The 19,713-nt window shown below is 39.5% G+C and overlaps 1 protein-coding gene across 5 annotated transcripts in view; it reads right to left on the bottom strand.

Moving 5' to 3' along the window:
* CDCA2 (cell division cycle associated 2) overlaps window positions 1-19,713 on the bottom strand; it is a 48,224-nt gene that overhangs the window by 21,760 nt on the left and 6,751 nt on the right. For 2 of the 5 annotated variants that reach the window (XM_047717381.1, XM_047717380.1), the window contains exons 5-11: window positions 15,924-16,074; window positions 14,112-14,311; window positions 12,408-12,492; window positions 7,268-7,354; window positions 6,746-6,954; window positions 4,433-4,514; window positions 3,723-3,976 (exon numbers count right to left, since the gene is read on the bottom strand). In XM_047717381.1, the coding sequence (XP_047573337.1) occupies window positions 3,723-3,976; window positions 4,433-4,514; window positions 6,746-6,954; window positions 7,268-7,354; window positions 12,408-12,492; window positions 14,112-14,311; window positions 15,924-16,074 (1,068 nt within the window). Of the gene's footprint in view, window positions 1-3,722; window positions 3,977-4,432; window positions 4,515-6,745; window positions 6,955-7,267; window positions 7,355-12,407; window positions 12,493-14,111; window positions 14,312-15,923; window positions 16,075-17,289; window positions 17,408-19,713 lie in introns of those variants that run through there. The other 3 variants (XM_047717383.1, XM_047717384.1, XM_047717382.1) reach the window with 3 other exon arrangements.

Here is a 19,713-nt window from a genome sequence, read left to right as displayed (position 1 = left end):
TAATGATGCACTAATAAGTTACTCTGTGGTTTACTTAAAAATCACTTGTCCTAATTCTAAAGTAAATAGGATATTCCATTAATAAACACAATCTAACATTTCAGTATTACTCAGGGGGACTTCAGGGAAAATGGCAATACAAATGCAGATGTCAAATCTTTTCTTTCCCACATAATTATCATGGTAGCAATTGATTTTTCATAAATAAAGCTTGTCAGTTTGAAGAAATTTTCTATAATCACCAGTTTGCTCAGAGTTCTTATCAGAAATGACTATATGGTTTCCTTTGTTTGTAAATATGGTGAATTATAGACTGTTTTTCAGATATTAAACCAACTTGCCATCTCTGGGTTAAATCTCAGTTGGTGTTGATATAGTATCTTTTTATGTATTATGTCCATGAGGCGATAGTTTTCTTACAATGTCTGATTATGGTAGCAGATTAATGCTGACATTATTGAACTGGGCATTACTTCCACCTCCTCAATTTGCTTGAAAGGGTGTACATAAAATTAAGAATTCCTTAAGTGTTTGGTAGAATTCATTAGCAAAATCAGCTGGACATGCAGTTTTTCCTTTGTGGGAAGGTTTTAACTACAACTTAAATTTCTTCAGTTGATATAGGGCTAATGAGGTCATTTATTTCTTCTAGTGTGAGATTTGGTTGTTTTTCAAGGAATGGGTCTAGTTTGCCTATGTTGTTGAATATATTGGCATTAAGTTTTATACTTCCATATTATCTTTTTATCTGTATCACCCTTCTAAAATCTGTTAGAAAATGTGGTCAAGTCACGTTTTATTCCTTATATTGTAATTTGAGTATTTCTCATTTTTTTCTCTGAATAGTCCGATTAGAAGTGTACTCATATCTTTCCAAAGCATAATCTTTTTACTTCAATGATATTTTTCTCTATTTTTGTTATTTACTTCATTGATTTCTGCATTTATCTTAATTCCTTCTGTGCACGTTGGCTTTAATTTGCTTTTATTAGCTTCTTAAAGTAGAAGTTGGAATCATTAATGTGAGATGTCTCTTATGCTGAAGTACAAGCTTTAATTATTTCCCTCTAAGCCACTTTGGTTAAGCGTTTACAGCATCATGTTTAACTCAAACCGCTTAAGCGTAAGAACACCTCCCAGCCTTCATGCCATATTACTTTTGTTTTATTTCTTATTGACATGTTATAAACCAAACAATATGCTATCATTATCCTTGCTTTAAAGAATCTTTTATAGAGTTTAATAATAAAAAAAAAGTCAGTTACATTTGCCCACGTAGGTTAGCAGCTTCAGTGGTCTTCATTTCTTTGTTAGATTTCCATCAGGAGCCATTTTGCTTTTGACTAAAGAATTTCCTCTAACATTTCTTCTAATGCTAACCCACTATGGCAATGAATCCTCTCAGCTTCCAGATGTCTGAAAAAGCCTGTCCTTCACCTTTGTTTTGAAAGATGGTTTCACTGGATATAGAATTCTAGGTTGATATGTTTTGTTGTTACTGTTTTGGTTTTTTCCTCCAAGTAAATGCTGCTGCATTGTCCTTTGGCTTGTAGTTTGTAATGAGAGTTCAGCTACCTTTCATGTTTGTTGTTCTTTAGGGTCACAGGTCTTTTTGTTCTAGGTCCTACCAGGCCATATATCATGGTTTCTAAGTAATGATGTGTCTTTGCATATTATTTCATATTTCTTATGCTGGGAATTTGAACTTGAAGATTTGTGAGCTTTAAATTTTATCAAATTGGAAAACTTTCAGCCATTACATTTCAAATATTTTTTCTGTTCTGATCTCTCCTCTCCTTTGGGGACTCTAAGTATATGCATATTATGTCACCTTAAGTTGTCCCAGGCTCATCAACTGCTCATTTTTGTTCAGTAGTTTTTACTCTTTCAAGGAGAATAGTTTCTATTGCTGCATCTTTAAGTTTGCAAATCTTTTCTTTTGCAGTCTCTAATGTGTTATTAATCTCATTCAACATATTTTTCTTCCCGAAGCTTATAATTTTCAGCAACTATAACGTCCAGAGTTCAAGTTAGATCTTTTCTGCATCTTTCATGTTCTTAACAAGTTCAAACTTTGCTCCACTACCTTGAACATATGAAAGATAGTTAAAGTAACTTTTTCAATGCCTTTGTCTACAAATTCTACCATATGTGTAATTTCTGAGTCTACTTTTATTGACTGATTTTTCTACCCATTGGGGGCATCTTTTCTTACACATCTATTAGTTTTTAATTGAAATGTCAGACATTTTGAATTTAATGTTATTTGACAGTGAATAGTCTTCTGTTCTTGAGTTAGGTTATACAATGCAGTAAAGTCGCTTGGAGGAAAGCTGTGTCCTTTCAAAGTTTGCTTTTGAGCTCTGCTAGACTTTTAGTCTAATTATGTTCTGCTAGTGAGGCAATACTCTCCCGAGTATCTGATGCCCTCTGAATTACAAGGTTTTTCCAACCACTCATGTTGGTGGGAATACTTCCTGCCCATCTGTAAGCTCTAGGGATTGTCTCCTCTGCTCTATGTGGATAGTCCTTTCCCTGACATCAGGCAGTTTATTCACAATCACACATTGACCAGTACTCAGCTACAGGATCAAGTGAACCCTTTGCAGATCTCCAGAGCTCTCTTTGCAGCTCTCTCCTCTCTGGTCCTTTGCCATGAGCTCTAGCCTCCTTTGCTTTCCCAGACCCCAGCTCCATTTTCTCAATTCATGGAGAATGCTAGGCACTACCAAGGTAAAACCTTCCTGTGCTGTGGCCTGGGAAGTCCAGCCCAGGCAGTAAGCTGGGGCTCCTATGCAGCTTGCCTCATTTGTTACTCTTCTCTTGGGGATTACTATCTTGTGCTTCCTGATGTTCAATGTCTGAGAACCACTGTTTTGTATGTTTTCTGGGGATTTTTTTTTTAGTTGTTTCTTACAAAAATGTCAATTAGGTCCCTCCAACTCCATCTTGGCTGAACGTGGAATATTTTTATTTCAAAATATAACAGGCAAGGGAGAGAATGAATGATGGTCCCAATATAAAAACGGGTAAAGATTAATAGACAATTCTCTAGAGAAGAAATTCAAAGGCTTATAAACCTAGGAAAAAGGTTCAAACCTCATTAGTAAACTAAAAGTTTTCAAGTCATCTTTTTCTCTTATTAAGATATTTTTAAAAAGTACTGTCAATACCCAGGTTTACAAAGTGTGGTAAAATAAAACCATTTATACTGCACTTTCTGGATGCTCAGCAATATATATCAAAAAGGTAAAAAAAAAAAAAAAATCCATTTTTCATCCAGTAATTCTACCTACAGAAAATCATCTTAGAGGAAAAAAGTTTGTATTTACAGTGTATCAGTTCTAAGGTTGTCGCTCTCTCACATCTTTCTAGCTCTGAAATCTGAGTACATCCTACAATTCACGGTGTGTGACAGCTTCAGTTCTGGCCCTTGGTGATAGATAAAATGATGGTACATCCTATAGTCAACGGTATTTAGGGTCATGAAATATGCAATGCACAAGGTGTCATGCAAGTATGAGAACACGGCTAATACCCCGTACACCTGTCATGATAGGCACAGGGTTGGGGGGGAGGGAACCTACCTAGAAAAATGCATTAATTTATACCATGACACATCATTTAGTCCATTTCATGATTTCAAAGCATAATTATTATTCACACAAAACAGGTGAGGCCTGATGGAAATAAAAAGTTTGTTTCACATTTTTCATACTTACAAGATTCTCCCCCTTGTCATCAAAATTCGGTTGTGGTAACTGTAGCTGCGCAGGAACTGGTGATTGCTCAAGTAGCAGGGGACTGACACCACTTAAATCCTTTTTGCGGACAGGCGTTCCTCCTTTACGCAACGGAGTATTTGCTGGCAAAGACTCATCAAACACCTCAGGGCTTAGATCCTCTCCAAAAGTAACTCTTTTCCTCTTCCTGATATTTAGAAAAGCTGGCACTTTGCGATATTCTTGACCTTCTGTAGATAATAAATGGGTAGATTAAAAAAAATTGGGCTATATTTCTTATCTAAAAATGCATATCCTAGAATCTTTTAACATGATTAGATTCAGCTCTTATCCATTTAATAGAAAGTACAGTTTGTAGAAAAAAGAAATTCAAAATGGAAAAGGTTAAGAAGTAGTTCTAAAATATGATAATAGGTTTTAAAGTAAATGTTGCATGAGTATCTTAGAAGTATAGAAAATTGGAATATCAATTTTCTTTACAAGTAGTACCATTAAGTACAAAGGGGCAGATGAAATGGACAGAGTAATTGTCTCTCCAAAGAGATTCCAGTCAACTGTCCTTCCTTCCCGTATAATGTGAGAAGCATCAAGGCATTTAGCAGATCATTGAAACTACCACATAGTAGGTCAGATATTTCACAAGAAAAGGATAACATGAAGCTTCAAAATAAATGTGAATTTCTTACCCACTTTTTGTTCTTTGCAATAGTTTGCAAGACTTGAGATTAAGCCTGGATGAGTCCCATCATCACAGAGATTGTCACAGTGTTCCTGAACAAAATAAACATAAATGAATAATTTTACATATATAAATGCATATGCACTTTGGTAAGAAGGGCCACTCTGAACTGTCTGCCCAGGATAGATACTATGCAGTGTTGCAGATTACATTTACTTTCATAATTGTTCTGGCTTACTGACATGGGCCACAAAGAAAAACTGGATGCCCTAAACATTACTTTAGTAAACAGTATTTTAGGTCAAGATTAAAGAACAGAAATCCATAAAAAGGGCTGAATTCACTCATTTTTAATCATTTTTAATCTGGCAAATGAAGATCAGGAAAATGTGAGTGGCTAGAGTTATACCACAGTTGGTGTCAGATAAGAGAACTATCTACAGGAATGAGAATTGCATGAAAATAAGAAAACAAAAAGGTAAATGGCATAATGGGGTGTTTTGTCTTTTAAATATGAGAACCACACCTTTTCTAAGTTCTTGAGTTTGGAACAAGGGAAGAACGTAACATCTGTCCCTGTATACTTCCCCAAAAGCTTGAGAGAGTTGGCAAGCTGGGGAGGGAGGGTCAGCCCAAGTCCTGAAGCACCAGACAGGGTCCCACTCAACACAGGGCCCCAAGTGACGCAGGTGGGAGCCAGGGCTGTGGGCTCCATGAGTCACCTCCAGGGTGACTTTCTACACCCTGGACCAACTCCTGTTCTCTAGGGCTGTTCACTGACTCCACTGCCCCCGTTCCAGGAGCAGCACCTTCTCTCAGCAGCTGTCCTGCTCCCAACAAGTTGCTCCTTAAGAAACTCTCTCTCAAGTCCATTTCATCTTCCTGATCAGGGAAATGCCTTTATTTATGATATAACTGAATGTAGAAAACAAAATTCTTGAGAACTTTTAGGCTATCGTTAATTAAAACAACCACAAAAATTAGCTCATGACTCAAACTGTATACACCTACAAACTTTAGAGAGCTCAGGGAAAAGATCATTGATCATAAAAATCTTCATAAAATTTTCGTGGTAGGACTTGTTGTTGGCTCTGTAATGCTGTTAATCAGTAAGGGTTACATGGATCACGAAGATGCTAAGTCTGTTTGAGGAGAAGATAAAACGAATACAAGATATGAATAAGCAGCTTTGCATAGAAACCTACATCAGCTCTTTGACCGGAAAAATTGTTAAAATGTTTAAGATAACCAGCGACCATAACTATTCACGTCAATAGAAGACGGCTGCCTCCTTTTGGCTTTAGAAACAGATGTGTAGACATGGTTATATATTTAAATGCCTGTGGATTGAAAACAAAATGTCTTCTCATTTGCCAGGTACTGGTGCTAATTTCATATTATTATTGCAGTTAATGCTCAAATCACCTTGTAAGGTAGTTACTAGTGTTGTCTGTTCACAACACTAGTTGTGAACTAGAAGCAAGCCAGGGTACAAAAAGGTGACATAATTGGCCCAACTCTTGAACTTCAGAGTGAGGATCTGAAACCAGGCACTTGGGACTCCAGAGCCCATCCTTTCCACCTCTCAGAGTTTATAGCCTGCCATGGATTTCTATATCAGATTTATCTGGGTTCGTTTAATAACCTCAAGCCTAGGTTTACTTCAAATGGGGCTAATATTCTCCTTAGAGTACTAGGACTACATGTACATGATCTATGCCAGAACTGTCCGTAGACATACTCAATAAGGGGCGCCTGGGTGGCTCAGTCCATTAGGCATCCGACTCAGGTTATGATCTCAGGGTCATGAAATGAAATCCTGCATCAGGCTCTGTGCTGAGCGTGGAGTCTGCTTAAGATTCTCTCCCCTTGTCTCCCTCTATCCCTACCTGCCACAACTTGTGTGCATGCACGCTCTCAAAAAAATAAATAAATAAAATTTAAAAAGACTCAATAAATGCCAGCTAGTTCCCATCAACCTACTCTTAGCTCATCCAAGCTGAGTTTAGAGAAACATACAGGCCTGTGAAAAAGCGATCTCTGAGACCAAATATTTTAGGTGGAAATAACTAACACACATTAATAATTATGAAACTCTCATACAATACAGTCTACATATATCGAATTCTACAAGTTATATTCTATGCTGAGTTTAGAAAGAGAAGAAAGAAGAAAGGAATGAACTCTGCAGAGTGCTCTAAGTAAGGAAAGGAGGGGAAAACATTTGAAACCAGTATAACATATACAACAATTCACAAGAATTGCTTTAAGCCCAAATGTATATTTATTCAATTTGCTTTAGGAAAAGGAGCTCTAAACTTACCTGCAGGCCCTCTGGAAACAGCTTAACAGAGGGTTTCTTTAGCACAGAACGAAGTACAAAGGTCTCAGAGGATGAAACGTCCCTCGTACACTGTGAAGTAACCAGGGACCTGACTTCAGGAGTGGTGTCTGTGCTCACTTCCATCAAATTGTCAAGTGGAACAGCGTCCCTTGATCTTTTGCCCTCTACGCACTCGGCAACCATGACTCCTTCAAAGGAAATATGTAAACAAGAGAGGTGGAAGACATCTGAATCAAGTGTTCTACACCAAAAATAGTGTGCATTTGCAAAGAGACTAACAAACACATTAGAAGAAGTCCGACCCCAAAATATCCAACTTAGGGCATAACATCTGGAATTTCATTTGAATATATAAAGAAGAGACGTGGCGCTGGCCATAGTTTTCAATTCAAGTCTAACTCCTGAGGGTAAAGGTAAGCAAGGAGTTTTGGCTGCCACGAATCCTAGAAGAGTGCCCAAGCCTCCACTCAAGACCCCTGCGCTTTGCACCAGAAAACTAACCTGAGCTGAACAATGAAGGAGGACCAATTTCATTGCTGGAGTCAGAGGCATTTGAGGATGCAAGGGTGGTGCGAGGGAGAAGATGGGATGTGAGGAGAGAGATGATTAAAGAAAAAATTTCATATGTTGTGTGTGCCCTCAAACAAGGCAAGGCTTCCTCCTGCGTATTTTTTCCTCACAAGAGAGCCTTTCCTTATGATCGACGCTTAACAAATATATATATTGGGTACTTATGATGTGACAGGCACTCTTTTCTAGGTGCTAGAAAGACAATGATCAATAAAACAGACAAATCTCCCATACTCTGGGGGACATACAGACAATATAAAATACCTGGGAATGGTAGAAGGAGAGAGGGAGCAACACCTATTAAAGGTGAGCATAGCATGAGGGATCCCTATGTTGGAACTGTTCTCTAGCTTGTCTGCAACATGGTCATATAAGTCTACAGGGGATAAAAGTACACAGAACTAAATATATACACAAATGAGTGCATGTAAAACTGGGGAAATCTGAGAAAGAGTCAGTGGCTTGTATCAGTGTCAATTTCCTGCTTGGGATACTGTATGACCACTACCCAAGATGCTACCACCTGGGGAATTTGGGGGGTTGGGGGGACAACACTGGATCCTTTTAGATATGATTTTGTACAATTGCTTGTGACTCTAAGTCACCTCAAAATAAAAAGTTACAGAAATGTATAGGTAACCAGGAGTAATGTATGCCTTTAAAGGAAATAATGTCAAAATTAAGGGGATATGGTAGGACAAGGTGGGAGGGGGGAGTTGCTGTTTGGAGGTGTTCAGGAATCAAGCAGGCATCTGAATGAAGTGAGGAAGTGAGTCATGCATGTATCTAAGGAAGAACCCTACATGCATGAAACCAAGTGCAGAGAACTGAGATGAGAATGTACTGGACACATAGAGGTAGAACAAGACCCGTGTGGCTGGAACAGCGTGAAACGGAGAAGAGAGCTAAGAAGCTCCAAGAGAAGGCTAAGGGACTAGGTCAGGTATGGACTGAGTCCCATTCTAAGTAGGGTGGGAGGTCAATGAAAAATTTTGAGAAGGGGAATGACATAGTATAGCTAGCATTTTAAAAGGAGCACTCTGGATGCCATGTAGAAGACTCCAAAGAGGGGGGCTGGCAAGGATGGAAGCAGAGAAATCACATAAGAGGACACACGAAACAATCCAGGCATGAGAAGGTGGGAGCCCGGACCACAATGGTAACAGTTAGGGGGTGGGAAGTGGTTAGACATCTGCTATATCATCAAGATAGAACCAACTGCATTTGTTAATGGGACTGAAATTGAACTTTTTTTTTTTTTAAAGATTTATTTGAGGGAGAGAGGTGGGAAGAGGGGTAGCAGGAGAGGGAGAAAGAGAATCTCAAGCAGACTCCCTGCTGAGTGTGGAGCCCAACATGGGCTCAATCCCAGGACCCTGAGATCATGATCTGAGCCAAAGTCAAGAGCCAGATACTTAACCAACTGAGCCACCTAGGTATGCCCGAAAGTTTAACTTTTAAAAGGGAGGTGGCCAGTGTTATTCCAATGCTTTTGACTCAAGCAATTGGGTGAATGGTAGGATGGTTTACTGAGATGAAATAAAACAAAACAACAAAAAACCACCCAGAGATGAGCAGACTGGGGAAGGAAAAATCGTCAAGATCTTCTTGAGTATTAAGTCTTAAGTCTGAGATGTTTATTAGACATCCCTGTGGAGACCAGAAAAGGCAGTTGGGCACTTAAGAGTTCAGGGAAGAGGCCAAGGACAGGTATTTAAATTCTGAAGTCAACAGCATGCAGGTAGCATTTAGTGTTGTGGCAATGTCCACAATCACCTAGCAAGTGAATGCAGAGAGAAAAAGCCCGAGCACTAAAGCCAGGGCACTCAAATGCTTGAAGGTTAAAGGATGTAAGAGAAGAAAATAAACAGACAAATAAGAAATGGTCAGTAAAACAGGGAAGACAAGAGAGAACGGTGTCCCGATGCCCAGTAAAGAAATGGTTCCTCTAGGGAGGGCAACGGCAGCTCTGCCTGCCATGCTGGGGCCCTGAGGAGAGGGTCTGTTGAGAATGTCTAATGGGATAGCAATGAAGAGGTGACCAAGGCCTGTTAGGAGCTGGTGCAAGTGAGACTGGGAGGCAAGGAGACAGAGCACCACCTGCTCTTAAAGGGAGCTTTGCCATAGAGGAAGAAAGGAAATGGGGTTTTGGCTGAAGGAAATCCTGGGACAGGGTCAGTTTAAGAAGGGAGATAATACAGCACACTGTATGTTAATGAGAGAAGTGAACAACTCAGAACAGAGGGAACACCTCAGGCAGGAGGTCCTCCAAGCAGCAAGGGATCACCCTCAAGGGACTGGCCTTGGGTCAGAGCACAGAGGATCTAATGGAACAGGAAGGGAGGGAGAGGGAACAGATGCTTGTTCAGAGGAACATGAACATGTGGTGGTGAGTGGCCCAGGCCATTTGCTTTGGACATATTTCGTTCTCTCCATGACAGAAGCATCCAGAGACAACGAAGGGGCACCAGGGAACTTTATCTCAGTCATTCTTGAGTAGGGCTGTCAGATTGACCAAATACAAATACATGAGGCCCAGTTCAATTTTGAATTATATCTAATTATTTATGTGTATGTATGTTGATATAAAAGAAAAAATACTGCACGAAACACACACTGTGTAAAGCAAAAACAGTGCAGGATTTAAAATAAATATAAAAGTAATATAGAGGTTATCAATAGTGTAAAGGACCATAAAAGACATGGGTGGGCAGACAAGAAATAGAAACTTTACAAACTGTCTGGATCTATTTCCCCTAACACCAACTCTTTTTGGGTTCCAGGACCCAATTCCAACTTGGGGGAAGGGGATTCTCCCACACACAATGCCACCAAGCAATTCTCAGACACCAGCAGGAGGTCCAAGAACTCAACCCAAGTCTGACCCTACCCAGAGATTGCATCAGGTTCCATAGCTCAAGGGCTCGGTCCAACAAGAGCATCCCTCACTCATTTAAGATGCCAGTCTGGGGCACCTGGGTGGCTCAGTCAGCTGGGTGCCTGCCTTTGGCTCAGGTCATGATCCCTGGGTCTTAGGATTGAGCCCCACATCGGGCTCCCTGCTCAGCAGGGAGTCTGCTTCTCTCTTTCTCTGCCTTTCACCCTGTTTGTGTGCTCTTTTTCACTCTCTCTCAAATAAACAAATAATTAAAAAAAAAAAAAAAAAAGCCAGTCCCAAGTCCTGGGCTGTCACTGGTGCCTCTGACACGCTACAGACTGGAGGTTCCAACAACCTCCTCCTTGGATTTCAGACACCAGTCACAAGTCCAGATTGCTACCTAAACTTCTGACTGAGTGGCTATCAATCAAGAGGTTCTCTTAATGTTTTTTTAATTTGCCAGAGCAGCTCACAGAACTCAGGGAACCACTGTGTTTGCCAGTTCATTAGAGGAAATGAGAAAGGATACCAATCAACAGCCAGATGATGAGAACAAAGGAGAGGTCTGGGGAAGAGGTACAGAGCTTTCATGACCTCTCTTAGAAGTTAACACTCTCCCCACATTTCCATGTGTTTGTTCACCAATCAGGATGTTCTCTGAACCCTGTGTTTCTGAGTTTTTATGGAGGCTTCATTCTGTGGCCATGAATGGTAACGCCATTGGCTGATTCAACCTCCAGCCCCAATCTCCTCATCAGAAGTCAGGAGTGGGGCTTAAAGTTCCACCCTCCAATCACATAGTTGGTCCTCCCGGCAACCAGCTCCCCACCACTGGGTGGGGTCCCAAAGGCACTTTCATTAATAGTAGTAAGATATCATGTCACCTTTATAGCTATATTTTCAGGAACTGTGGAGAAATACCAAATCTATCTGAAAACTGTGTATTTGGTCATCTATTTATGATTATTTATTCATTCAGTAAATATTCATTTAGATAATGAATATAAATATATATTTTATAAATTATTATACTACACTGTCTTTTACATGAAGTTGTACAACATTAAGTAGACTGAAAGGTTAAGAATGTATTTTGCAATCCCTAAGGTAACCTTAAAATGATACAATGAGGTATAGTTTGAAAGGTAAATGGGTAGGGGGTTCTAGCTGGCTCAGTCAGTAGAACATAAAACTCTTGATTTTGGGGACATGAGTTTGAGCCCCACGTGAGGATGAGCGCTTACTTTAAATTTTTTTAAACAAATATTAAAAAAAAAAAAAAAGGTAATGGATAACTGGCTTTCCAAAAAGAATATTTCAAATAAACCCCAAAAAGAGAAAATGGAAACAGAGGAACAAAAATTGGAACAGAAAATGCATGAAAAAAAATGTTAGATTTATAAATCAAACCATATCAATAATGACTTGAAAGGTTAATGGGCCAAGTGCCCCATGGAAAGGCACAGGCTCTCGGAATGGATAAAAATGCAAGACCTAACTCTATGTCTTTAAGTTTTACTTTAAAGATAAAGACACAGGTAGGTTGATAGTAAGCCTAATACCTTACTGGTGACTTTCACACAATACCAGCATACTGATTTGGGGAAAGTTTTGAATGTTGGTCCCTTTCCGCACTTAAAAACCAAAAACACAAAAAACAAAAAACAAAAAACCAAACCAAACAAAAAACAACACACATGGCAGTGTTTTCTTTTATAAAATATGTGTTATATGTTCAGACATCCTGTTGTTTTTTTAAGATTTTATTTATTTGACAAAGAGATCACAAGCAGGCAGAGAGAGAGGGAAGCAAGCTCCCTGCTGAGCAGAGAGCCCAATGTGGGGCTCAATCCCAGGAGCCTGGGATCATGACCTGAGCCGAAGGTGGAGGCTTTAACCCACTGAGCCACCCAGGCGCCTCAAGACATGCTTTTTTTTTTTTAATAACAGATTCTGTCAACTTGGAAATATTTCACTCTTACCAGCAGCAGTTTAAGGAAAAAAAAGTCCTCTCTCATACAAAAGTCTGCTCTCTCCTGAAACATTTCTATTAGACAGAGAACTCCTAAAATGTAGGGCACTGCATCATTTTCCCCAAAGATTAGTAAACCAATCACAAATGTCTACTGAACACATATTTCAATAGGTGAACTGGCACAGGTACTTGGTACTACAGAAAGATTAAATACTTACCACTTGAAGCCTCTGTGAGCTTGGAAAGTGAAACAGACTCTCCAACTAAATATCCAGACCGTGTTAAACCAGATTCAAAAGATTTCTTGGCAGGGGGATAAAATTAAAGAAATATTAAGTCTTATTACTTACAGGAGTACTGAGATCTTTATAAAGATTAAAGTATTACAGATTATCTAGAAATCTGATCTTAAACCAATCACTACCTAGCTGTTAGGAAAGCATACAGGGATTGAGCTAAAAACACTGTAACTGCAGCCTAAACATCCTACTGAACAAATTTCAGCTCCCTAGGACGTCTGGAGGCACGTTTCGTTGCCTTACTGTTAGAAGTCTAGAAAACTATACTGATTAATTTTAAAGAGGAAATTCTCAAAAGTAATGAAGAATGGGGGTGTCTGGGTGGCACAGTCGGTTAACCATCCAACTCTTGGTTTCGGCTCAGGTGATGATCTCAGGGTCGTGAGATGGAGCCTCACGCTGGGCTCCATGCTAAGCGTGGAGTCTGCTTGAGATTTCTTTCCCTGTCTCTACCCCTCCCACTGGTGCTCTCTCCCATCCCCTCTCTAAAATAAATAAAGAAATCTTAAAAAAAAGTAACAAAAAATGTTATGTGTTATGTAATTATTTAAAAAGGTATCAATAGCTAGGAAAAACATTAACGGCTAGGATAGAAAATACATTCCTATTAATGTGGACACCATTTCTAAATCATGGTGTATGCCCAAAGTGATGATGAAAAACTATTGGTTTTGCCAGATGATAATTTCATATCAACTAGAAAAAAACAGAGGGAGCAGAAATTGTAAGTGACTGTAAGCTACAAATGAAACCTACTGGGCCCTGAAGAATCTTACTAGCAAACATTTATTATGCCAGTCCAAATCAGATCAACAGAATACGCTCTGAGTCTTTGTGACAGAGAAGTTACAGATAAAAAGTTTCAGATCTAATGGTGTCAGGTGTCTGCTCTAACTAAAGATATGGGAACCAGCTATGTCACACCAGAACTAAAGCATGGAAAGCCAATGATGAGAGAACCAGCTTCCTGTTTACATGTGAGTGAAGGTCAAGAATCCTCAATAGTAGTATTTAATTCATGGAGCTTACGATCTTTTGATAATCTTGACAGGCTTTAGGTAGTCATAAACAACAAAAATCCCTACACCTACTTGAAAGAAGTGAGCAGAGCAAAGGAGAAATTGCTAAACAGCACCCTGCTTCCTAGCCAGTAATAAAGCAGGTAGAGGCAGAAAAGCCAAGTGCAAGACCTCTCAGACCTGAGCAGCACAGCCCATAGAGAATCTTCAGCTCATTTGCCAGTTGCGTAAATAATATGCTCCTGTTTCTGCTTCCTCCAGCAGACTAAAAGCTGCTCGAGGGCAGGACCATGATTTTCTCACAGCTGTACCATCAGTATCTAGAACAATAACTGGCAAGCAGAAGACCACAGGGCTTAATATTTTCATTAAATGTTTTTTTTGTAACCAAAAGCAACATATTCATCAAAACTGTCTAACCAATAAGCTAACAATAAAAAAATTTAACAAGTAGGAGATTCATACACACACAGCATAATTGAAAACTCAGCTACAATATAAGAAAACAAGGTACCCTAGCTGGAAAAGGGTTCTGACAGTCTTAAAACTGTCCAGCCAGAAAAACCAAAGCTTCATTTTCCTAGGACTCTGGTCAGTGAATTACCTCGGAAAAATCTGCAGGTGCAGCTTCAACAGCACACATTTTGCCTGTATTAGGAGAAGGGGCACTATGGAATATCTGGAGATGAACCGCATCTGTGAGATTTTCATCAACGCCACTCTGAGAGGATATCCTTCGACGCTTGGATGATAAGTTTGCGGGGAACTCAGACTCTTGACATCCACCAAGATGTTCCTTTTTGGCTATATACAGGCAAAAATATTTTCTTTTACTATACCACTTTTAAATTTTGCACATAATAATTTCAGTAAAATGTAATACTTGAATCTAAATATTTTATCAATTAAAAGTACATTTTTCGGGGCACCTGGGTGGCTCAGTGGGTTAACCCGCTGCCTTCGGCTCAGGTCATGATCTCAGGGTCCTGGGATCGAGTCCCGCATCGGGCTCTCTGCTCGGAGGGGAGCCTGCTTCTCTCTCTCTCTCTCTGCCTGCCTCTCCATCTACTTGTGATCGCTCTCTGTCAAATAAATAAATAAAATCTTTAAAAAAAAAAAAAAAGTACATTTTTCTATTCAGAAGAAATCTAGCTGAAAGCTAAGAGAACATCACTACTAAAAGGATAATAAATATTATTAAAATTTTTTTCTAGACTTTAAAAATGTACAAAGATATGCTAATATGTATTTCCATTTCTGATATAGTATCTCACTATTTTAAAATATACAAGGAAACCTTCTTTTTAACTTTTTTTTTTTTTTTTAAGATTTAAGATTTAAGAGCACATGTGAGCAGGTGGAGGGGCAGGAGAGGGAGAAGCAGGATCCCTACTCAGCAGGGAGCCTGAAACAGGACTCCATCTCAGGAGCCCAAGATCACGACCTGAGCCTAAGACGGATGCTTAACTAAGTCAGCCAGGGACCCCTCTTCTGAACATTTTAAAGGATGTGGTTATGTTCTAATACTGGTTCTACTTTGACTGTGTATGATTTTATGAAACATACAGCCAAAATGTGCCTCAGTTCTTCCCAGCCACAAAAAGTGAATTTGGTCATCTGCAGAACTAGAGCAATCATGCCAGTAAAATATTTTAAAATGCAGGTCAGGAGTGAAAAATAGGTAAGTTACAAACTACAATTACAAACGAGTACGTCAGAGTGGGTCACATACTGGGGAGGTAGATGAATGGGACTTGAGTAACAGTGATCTACGTGTGAAGAGGTGTTGAAATGTACCTGAAGATGGTTCAAGAAACCAAAACAAAATCACGTGGAACCTCAGTGTGCAAAGCACCGAGGAATGGTTATGATGATTATGGTAATGTCAAGACTTTGTTCAATTCTGGCGTTTCAAATGCCTTATGATTCCAAAATCAGAAGTGATAGGAAAAAGTAACCAATCTAAAAGTTATTGTAAAGAAGAGGACAGGCTATTAAGATGTCAGATTAGATATATCTGTTTATAACAGGGTTGGGTGTTTGTTTGGTATTCATAGAAATGCTTGCCAAGCTTAATAATCAACTTCCAAAAATCAAGGTTTAAATGTTCAAATTTCCCTCATTCTAAAGATAAAACAAGCCAATCAGCTCTGACATGTTAACACACAAAACTCAACTGTGGCCATGTGGAATTATAGGCTCGGGAATGAGTGAAAAATCAGGTTTTTTCAAGACAAACCAGAAATCCAAATTTTTGTGTGAAATTTCCCAAATTTTAAATGTTAGGCTCCATTTAAAAATACAGCTCTGCTCAGAAAAGACTGCCTTCACACTGTGGAACTACATCTTTTTTATACCTCACAGGCGTCTCTGATTAAACACAGAAGTCCAAACTGACTGAATTCTTTTTACTTACACGAGCCTGTTGTCTTGAACTCTCCTTCAGCCTCTGAGAATTCAGGATGGTCGATCATGATTTCATTCTCCTTTATGCAGTGAAAAGCTGACTGGAAGGCAGACATTCGCTCCCTTAAAGAATTAACATTTCGATACAGTACAGGACTGCCCTGTTAAAATACAGACATGGAGGGTATTATAAAGAAATCAAACAGCTTCTCTATTCTAGGCCTATAACCATTGTATCCAGGACTAAATACATAAAGGCTTTTTGAAGATCAGAGGTAATGAGTGTGGCAGAGCCTCTTCTCCCTTGAATCACGTATTTTCAGTTTGAGTATTTCGGGTGCTGCCATCACCCTGGTTTCTCCTCTGCTCCTCCCTCGGTTTTCAACCCAAGCCCAGAGAACAGCTGTGTGGTTATGTCTAGACGTACAACCTGGCTCAATACTGTTATTAGTCAAGCCACACACATGACAGAAATCTGGAGTAGGTGGGGAACAGCTTTAAAAAAAGCACCCGTGCAAAATACATCCCCAGTTATCTGGGGGCTAAAAACTCTTTAAAAGGATTCTTCCTACAGAGCTTAAGGTCTCTCTTTCAGAGTTCCTAACTTTGAGTTCATAACCTGAGACAGTCCTGACGAATCAGATTAGGAAAGGGAAAGAAGTTGAGCACAAAAATGTTTGAGAGGCCAGTCTAAGTAAGCAATTACATGGAGAACACAGGAAAGCACTGAATCCAGAGACAGGGTAAGAAAGAAGAACCTGCCACTTTGGAAAGTTCACCAGAGTCGCTTTAAAAAAAAAAAAAAAAAAAAAATATATATATATATATATATATATATATATATATATATATAAAATATATAAAAGATAATCCACTGAAAACCATCTGCATGACACATGAGGGTCTCAACATACCTAGGTCATTCCAAGCTAATCTGACTGCCTATTTCTGTCCATACACACACCCTCCCCAGGAGGCCAGGACAAGACGCAGATGTTCCTGGAGCAGTTCAGAGACCCACCTTCACACTTACCCTCTCCCCAGCTAAATTTTCCTGATTTCATAGGAACTTACTTCCTCAGCACCAAAAGCTGTCGTATGCTAAAACTACAAAGCCAAATAGATGGTTTAAGCACAAGAGCGCTCTGGAAACTCTAACAGGGTTTTAGCCAAGGAGTCATCAATTTCATTGACACTGGCAGGGAGAGAAGTGCCAGATACATGCAAGTAACATACAATTGAAGAGTTCTGTTACCCATAAATTATTAAGTTCTTTATCCAGTTCCTCCCCCATTACTATTTAGTCTAATATTTCCACTAATTTGGAGCTAATAACAATTTAAAAATTACACCAATAGATAAAAGTAAAAAATTACCTCCCTTTATGATATCATCTGGAGGAAAATCAGTTAAAAGTTTGAAGCCATGTTTGATGGTGGATCTGTTCACACACTTGATTCTATTCCCAGTTAAATACATTCACAAAGCGAACTGTTACATAATAACAGAATATTTTAAATCCAAATATGGTTGATGATGTAAACCTTTATGACATAACACACAACATTCATAAAAAGCTGGTGGCCAACTCTTCTCTATGAGATATGGAGAAAAGAAACAGGTTATCCCAAAGTCATACAATTTACCTCCAATGGGCTTCTTTTGGGTACTCCCATTTGAACACGGTAGGGATAGGTTTAATGTCCTAGGAATTTAAAGCACTGAAATGCTGCCTAACACAAATGCAAGGTCCCTAGTTAGAACTGTTTTTCTCTATTTCCTGATGGAGAATGGGAATATATAAGGGAAACAAAACATTCAAAATGCATTGCTTTATTCTTTTGTCTTAGGATCTTTGTTAGTCAACAACATTCCTTCCACGTACCAGATATTGTTCCAAGGGCTCAGGACATAGAGTGGGGGGGAAATCACACTTTGGACAGAAATTCTGAAAACATGTTAATGTAGTTTCAGGTACAGGAAGTGCTAGTGAGAAGATGAAAAAGGAACGTGATGAACAAAAAGTGCTGCTCTGGCTTGAGTCAGAAGAGCATCCTATTGAAAGCAATAGCTAAGCTGGAACCAAAACAGTGAGGAAACCACGAATTATGGATCACTGCAAAAAAAATTAAGTTAAATTAAATTATAAAAAATTAAAAAAATAAATAACAGTGAGAAAGTGGCAGTGGAGGAGAAAGGCATTCTGTAGTAACAAAAGCTTGGATGAAAAAAACAGGATGCAGCAGGGAAAAAAAACCCGCATCATGCCCAGGAAACGGAAGGAGATGGGGATATGAGGCTAATGGTGGGCAAGGCTCAGATCAGGAAAGGCAATGCAAGCTTCAAAGAAGGGGTCTGGGTTTAATTCAAGGCATAACAGAAAGCCAGTGGTCGGTTTTAAGCAGCAGAAGGAATGATCTGATTTAGTCTCTCTCTGACTGCTCTGTGGGATCTGGGTGGATTAAGGAAGGAGGGAATTTTGAGGAGAGCAGTTAGGAAGTGCATTTGGTAATCTAGGCAGGAAACATAGGAGAGTTGTCGCAGTGGAGCTGTGGGACATGAGGACTTACAGAAAGGGTTCTGATAGGTAGTGATGTGCTGGATGTGGAAGAAAGAAACCAAGGAACATTAATAGGTAGTTGGCCTGAACAACTGGATGATGGTGCCATGTCCTATGACTGGGAAGCGGGCTGGAGAAGCTGGTGGGGAGAAGAAATGTACAGTTTGGGTGTGGCCAAATGCTTATAAAAACACCCAAGTGAAGATGTTGAATAGGCAACTGGATATCTAACACAGTCTACTGTTCTAGGAAGCTCTGGGCCAAAGTCAGACATTTTGCAGTCGGTCTACAGCTGATGATGGAAGCCATGGGAAGGGATTAGGTTGCCTAAGGAAAACAAACAAAAGGGGACAGAGGGGAGCCCTAGGGCACTCAAGCATTTCTAAGGAAAAACTGGAAGCAGGGGTGGAATTAGCACATGAAACACAGAGGGAATGACCTATGACACAGAAGGAAAATTAGGTCAGTATGGAATCCTATAAACCAAGTGCAGAAGGTGTGTAAAGGAGGGAGTGGTCGAACACTTCAAAAGCCGAGGAAAGGCTAAGATGCATGCTTAGATTTAATCTTTGTCTTGGCCAGGGATCAATCGTGACAAGAGTCTTGTTGACAGAGTGGTAGAAACAAAAGCCTAGTTGGCATGGCTAGCAGCCGCAGAGAGGATGGGAAAAGGGAAGTGGGGCAAGACAGACAGACAATACGCTCACCAAGTTTTGCTGTGATGAAGAGGCATGGAAATGGGATGCCTAGAGGTCTAGGAGGAGTTAAAGAGATACTAAGATTTGTTTGTACTAATGGAAAATGAACCAAAAGAAAAGGAGTATAACATAATTGTAGAAGAAAAACGAGCTCAATATGACCTGTGTGGTCATAGTAATATAAACACCTGAATACTTATGTAACCCAACTATTAGGAAGTTGTGGAGAATGGGAAGTACACATGTGTATGTATGATAGAAAGCGTAAGGAAGAGAGAAGGGTTAATTCTCTACCATCCACAGTGGGAAGTTAATAGTTAATGTCTTTATACTGAAAGATTAAGTAGTAGCAATCAGACAAGAAATAAAAGGCATCCAAATTGGAAACAAACAGGAAAAACTGTCACAATTTGCAGATGGCATATTAAATATAGAAAACTAAAGACTCCACTAAAAAACCGTTAGAATAGAGGCGCCTGGGTGGCTCAGTGGGTTAAGCCTCTGCCTTCAGCTCAGGTCATGATCTCAGGGTCCTGGGATCC

The sequence above is a fragment of the Lutra lutra genome, chromosome 2 (assembly GCF_902655055.1).
Source record: "Lutra lutra chromosome 2, mLutLut1.2, whole genome shotgun sequence".
Taxonomy (NCBI): domain Eukaryota; kingdom Metazoa; phylum Chordata; class Mammalia; order Carnivora; family Mustelidae; genus Lutra; species Lutra lutra.
The sequence above is the reverse complement of the archived record's forward strand: the minus strand, read 5'-3'. Positions and strand labels throughout refer to the sequence as shown.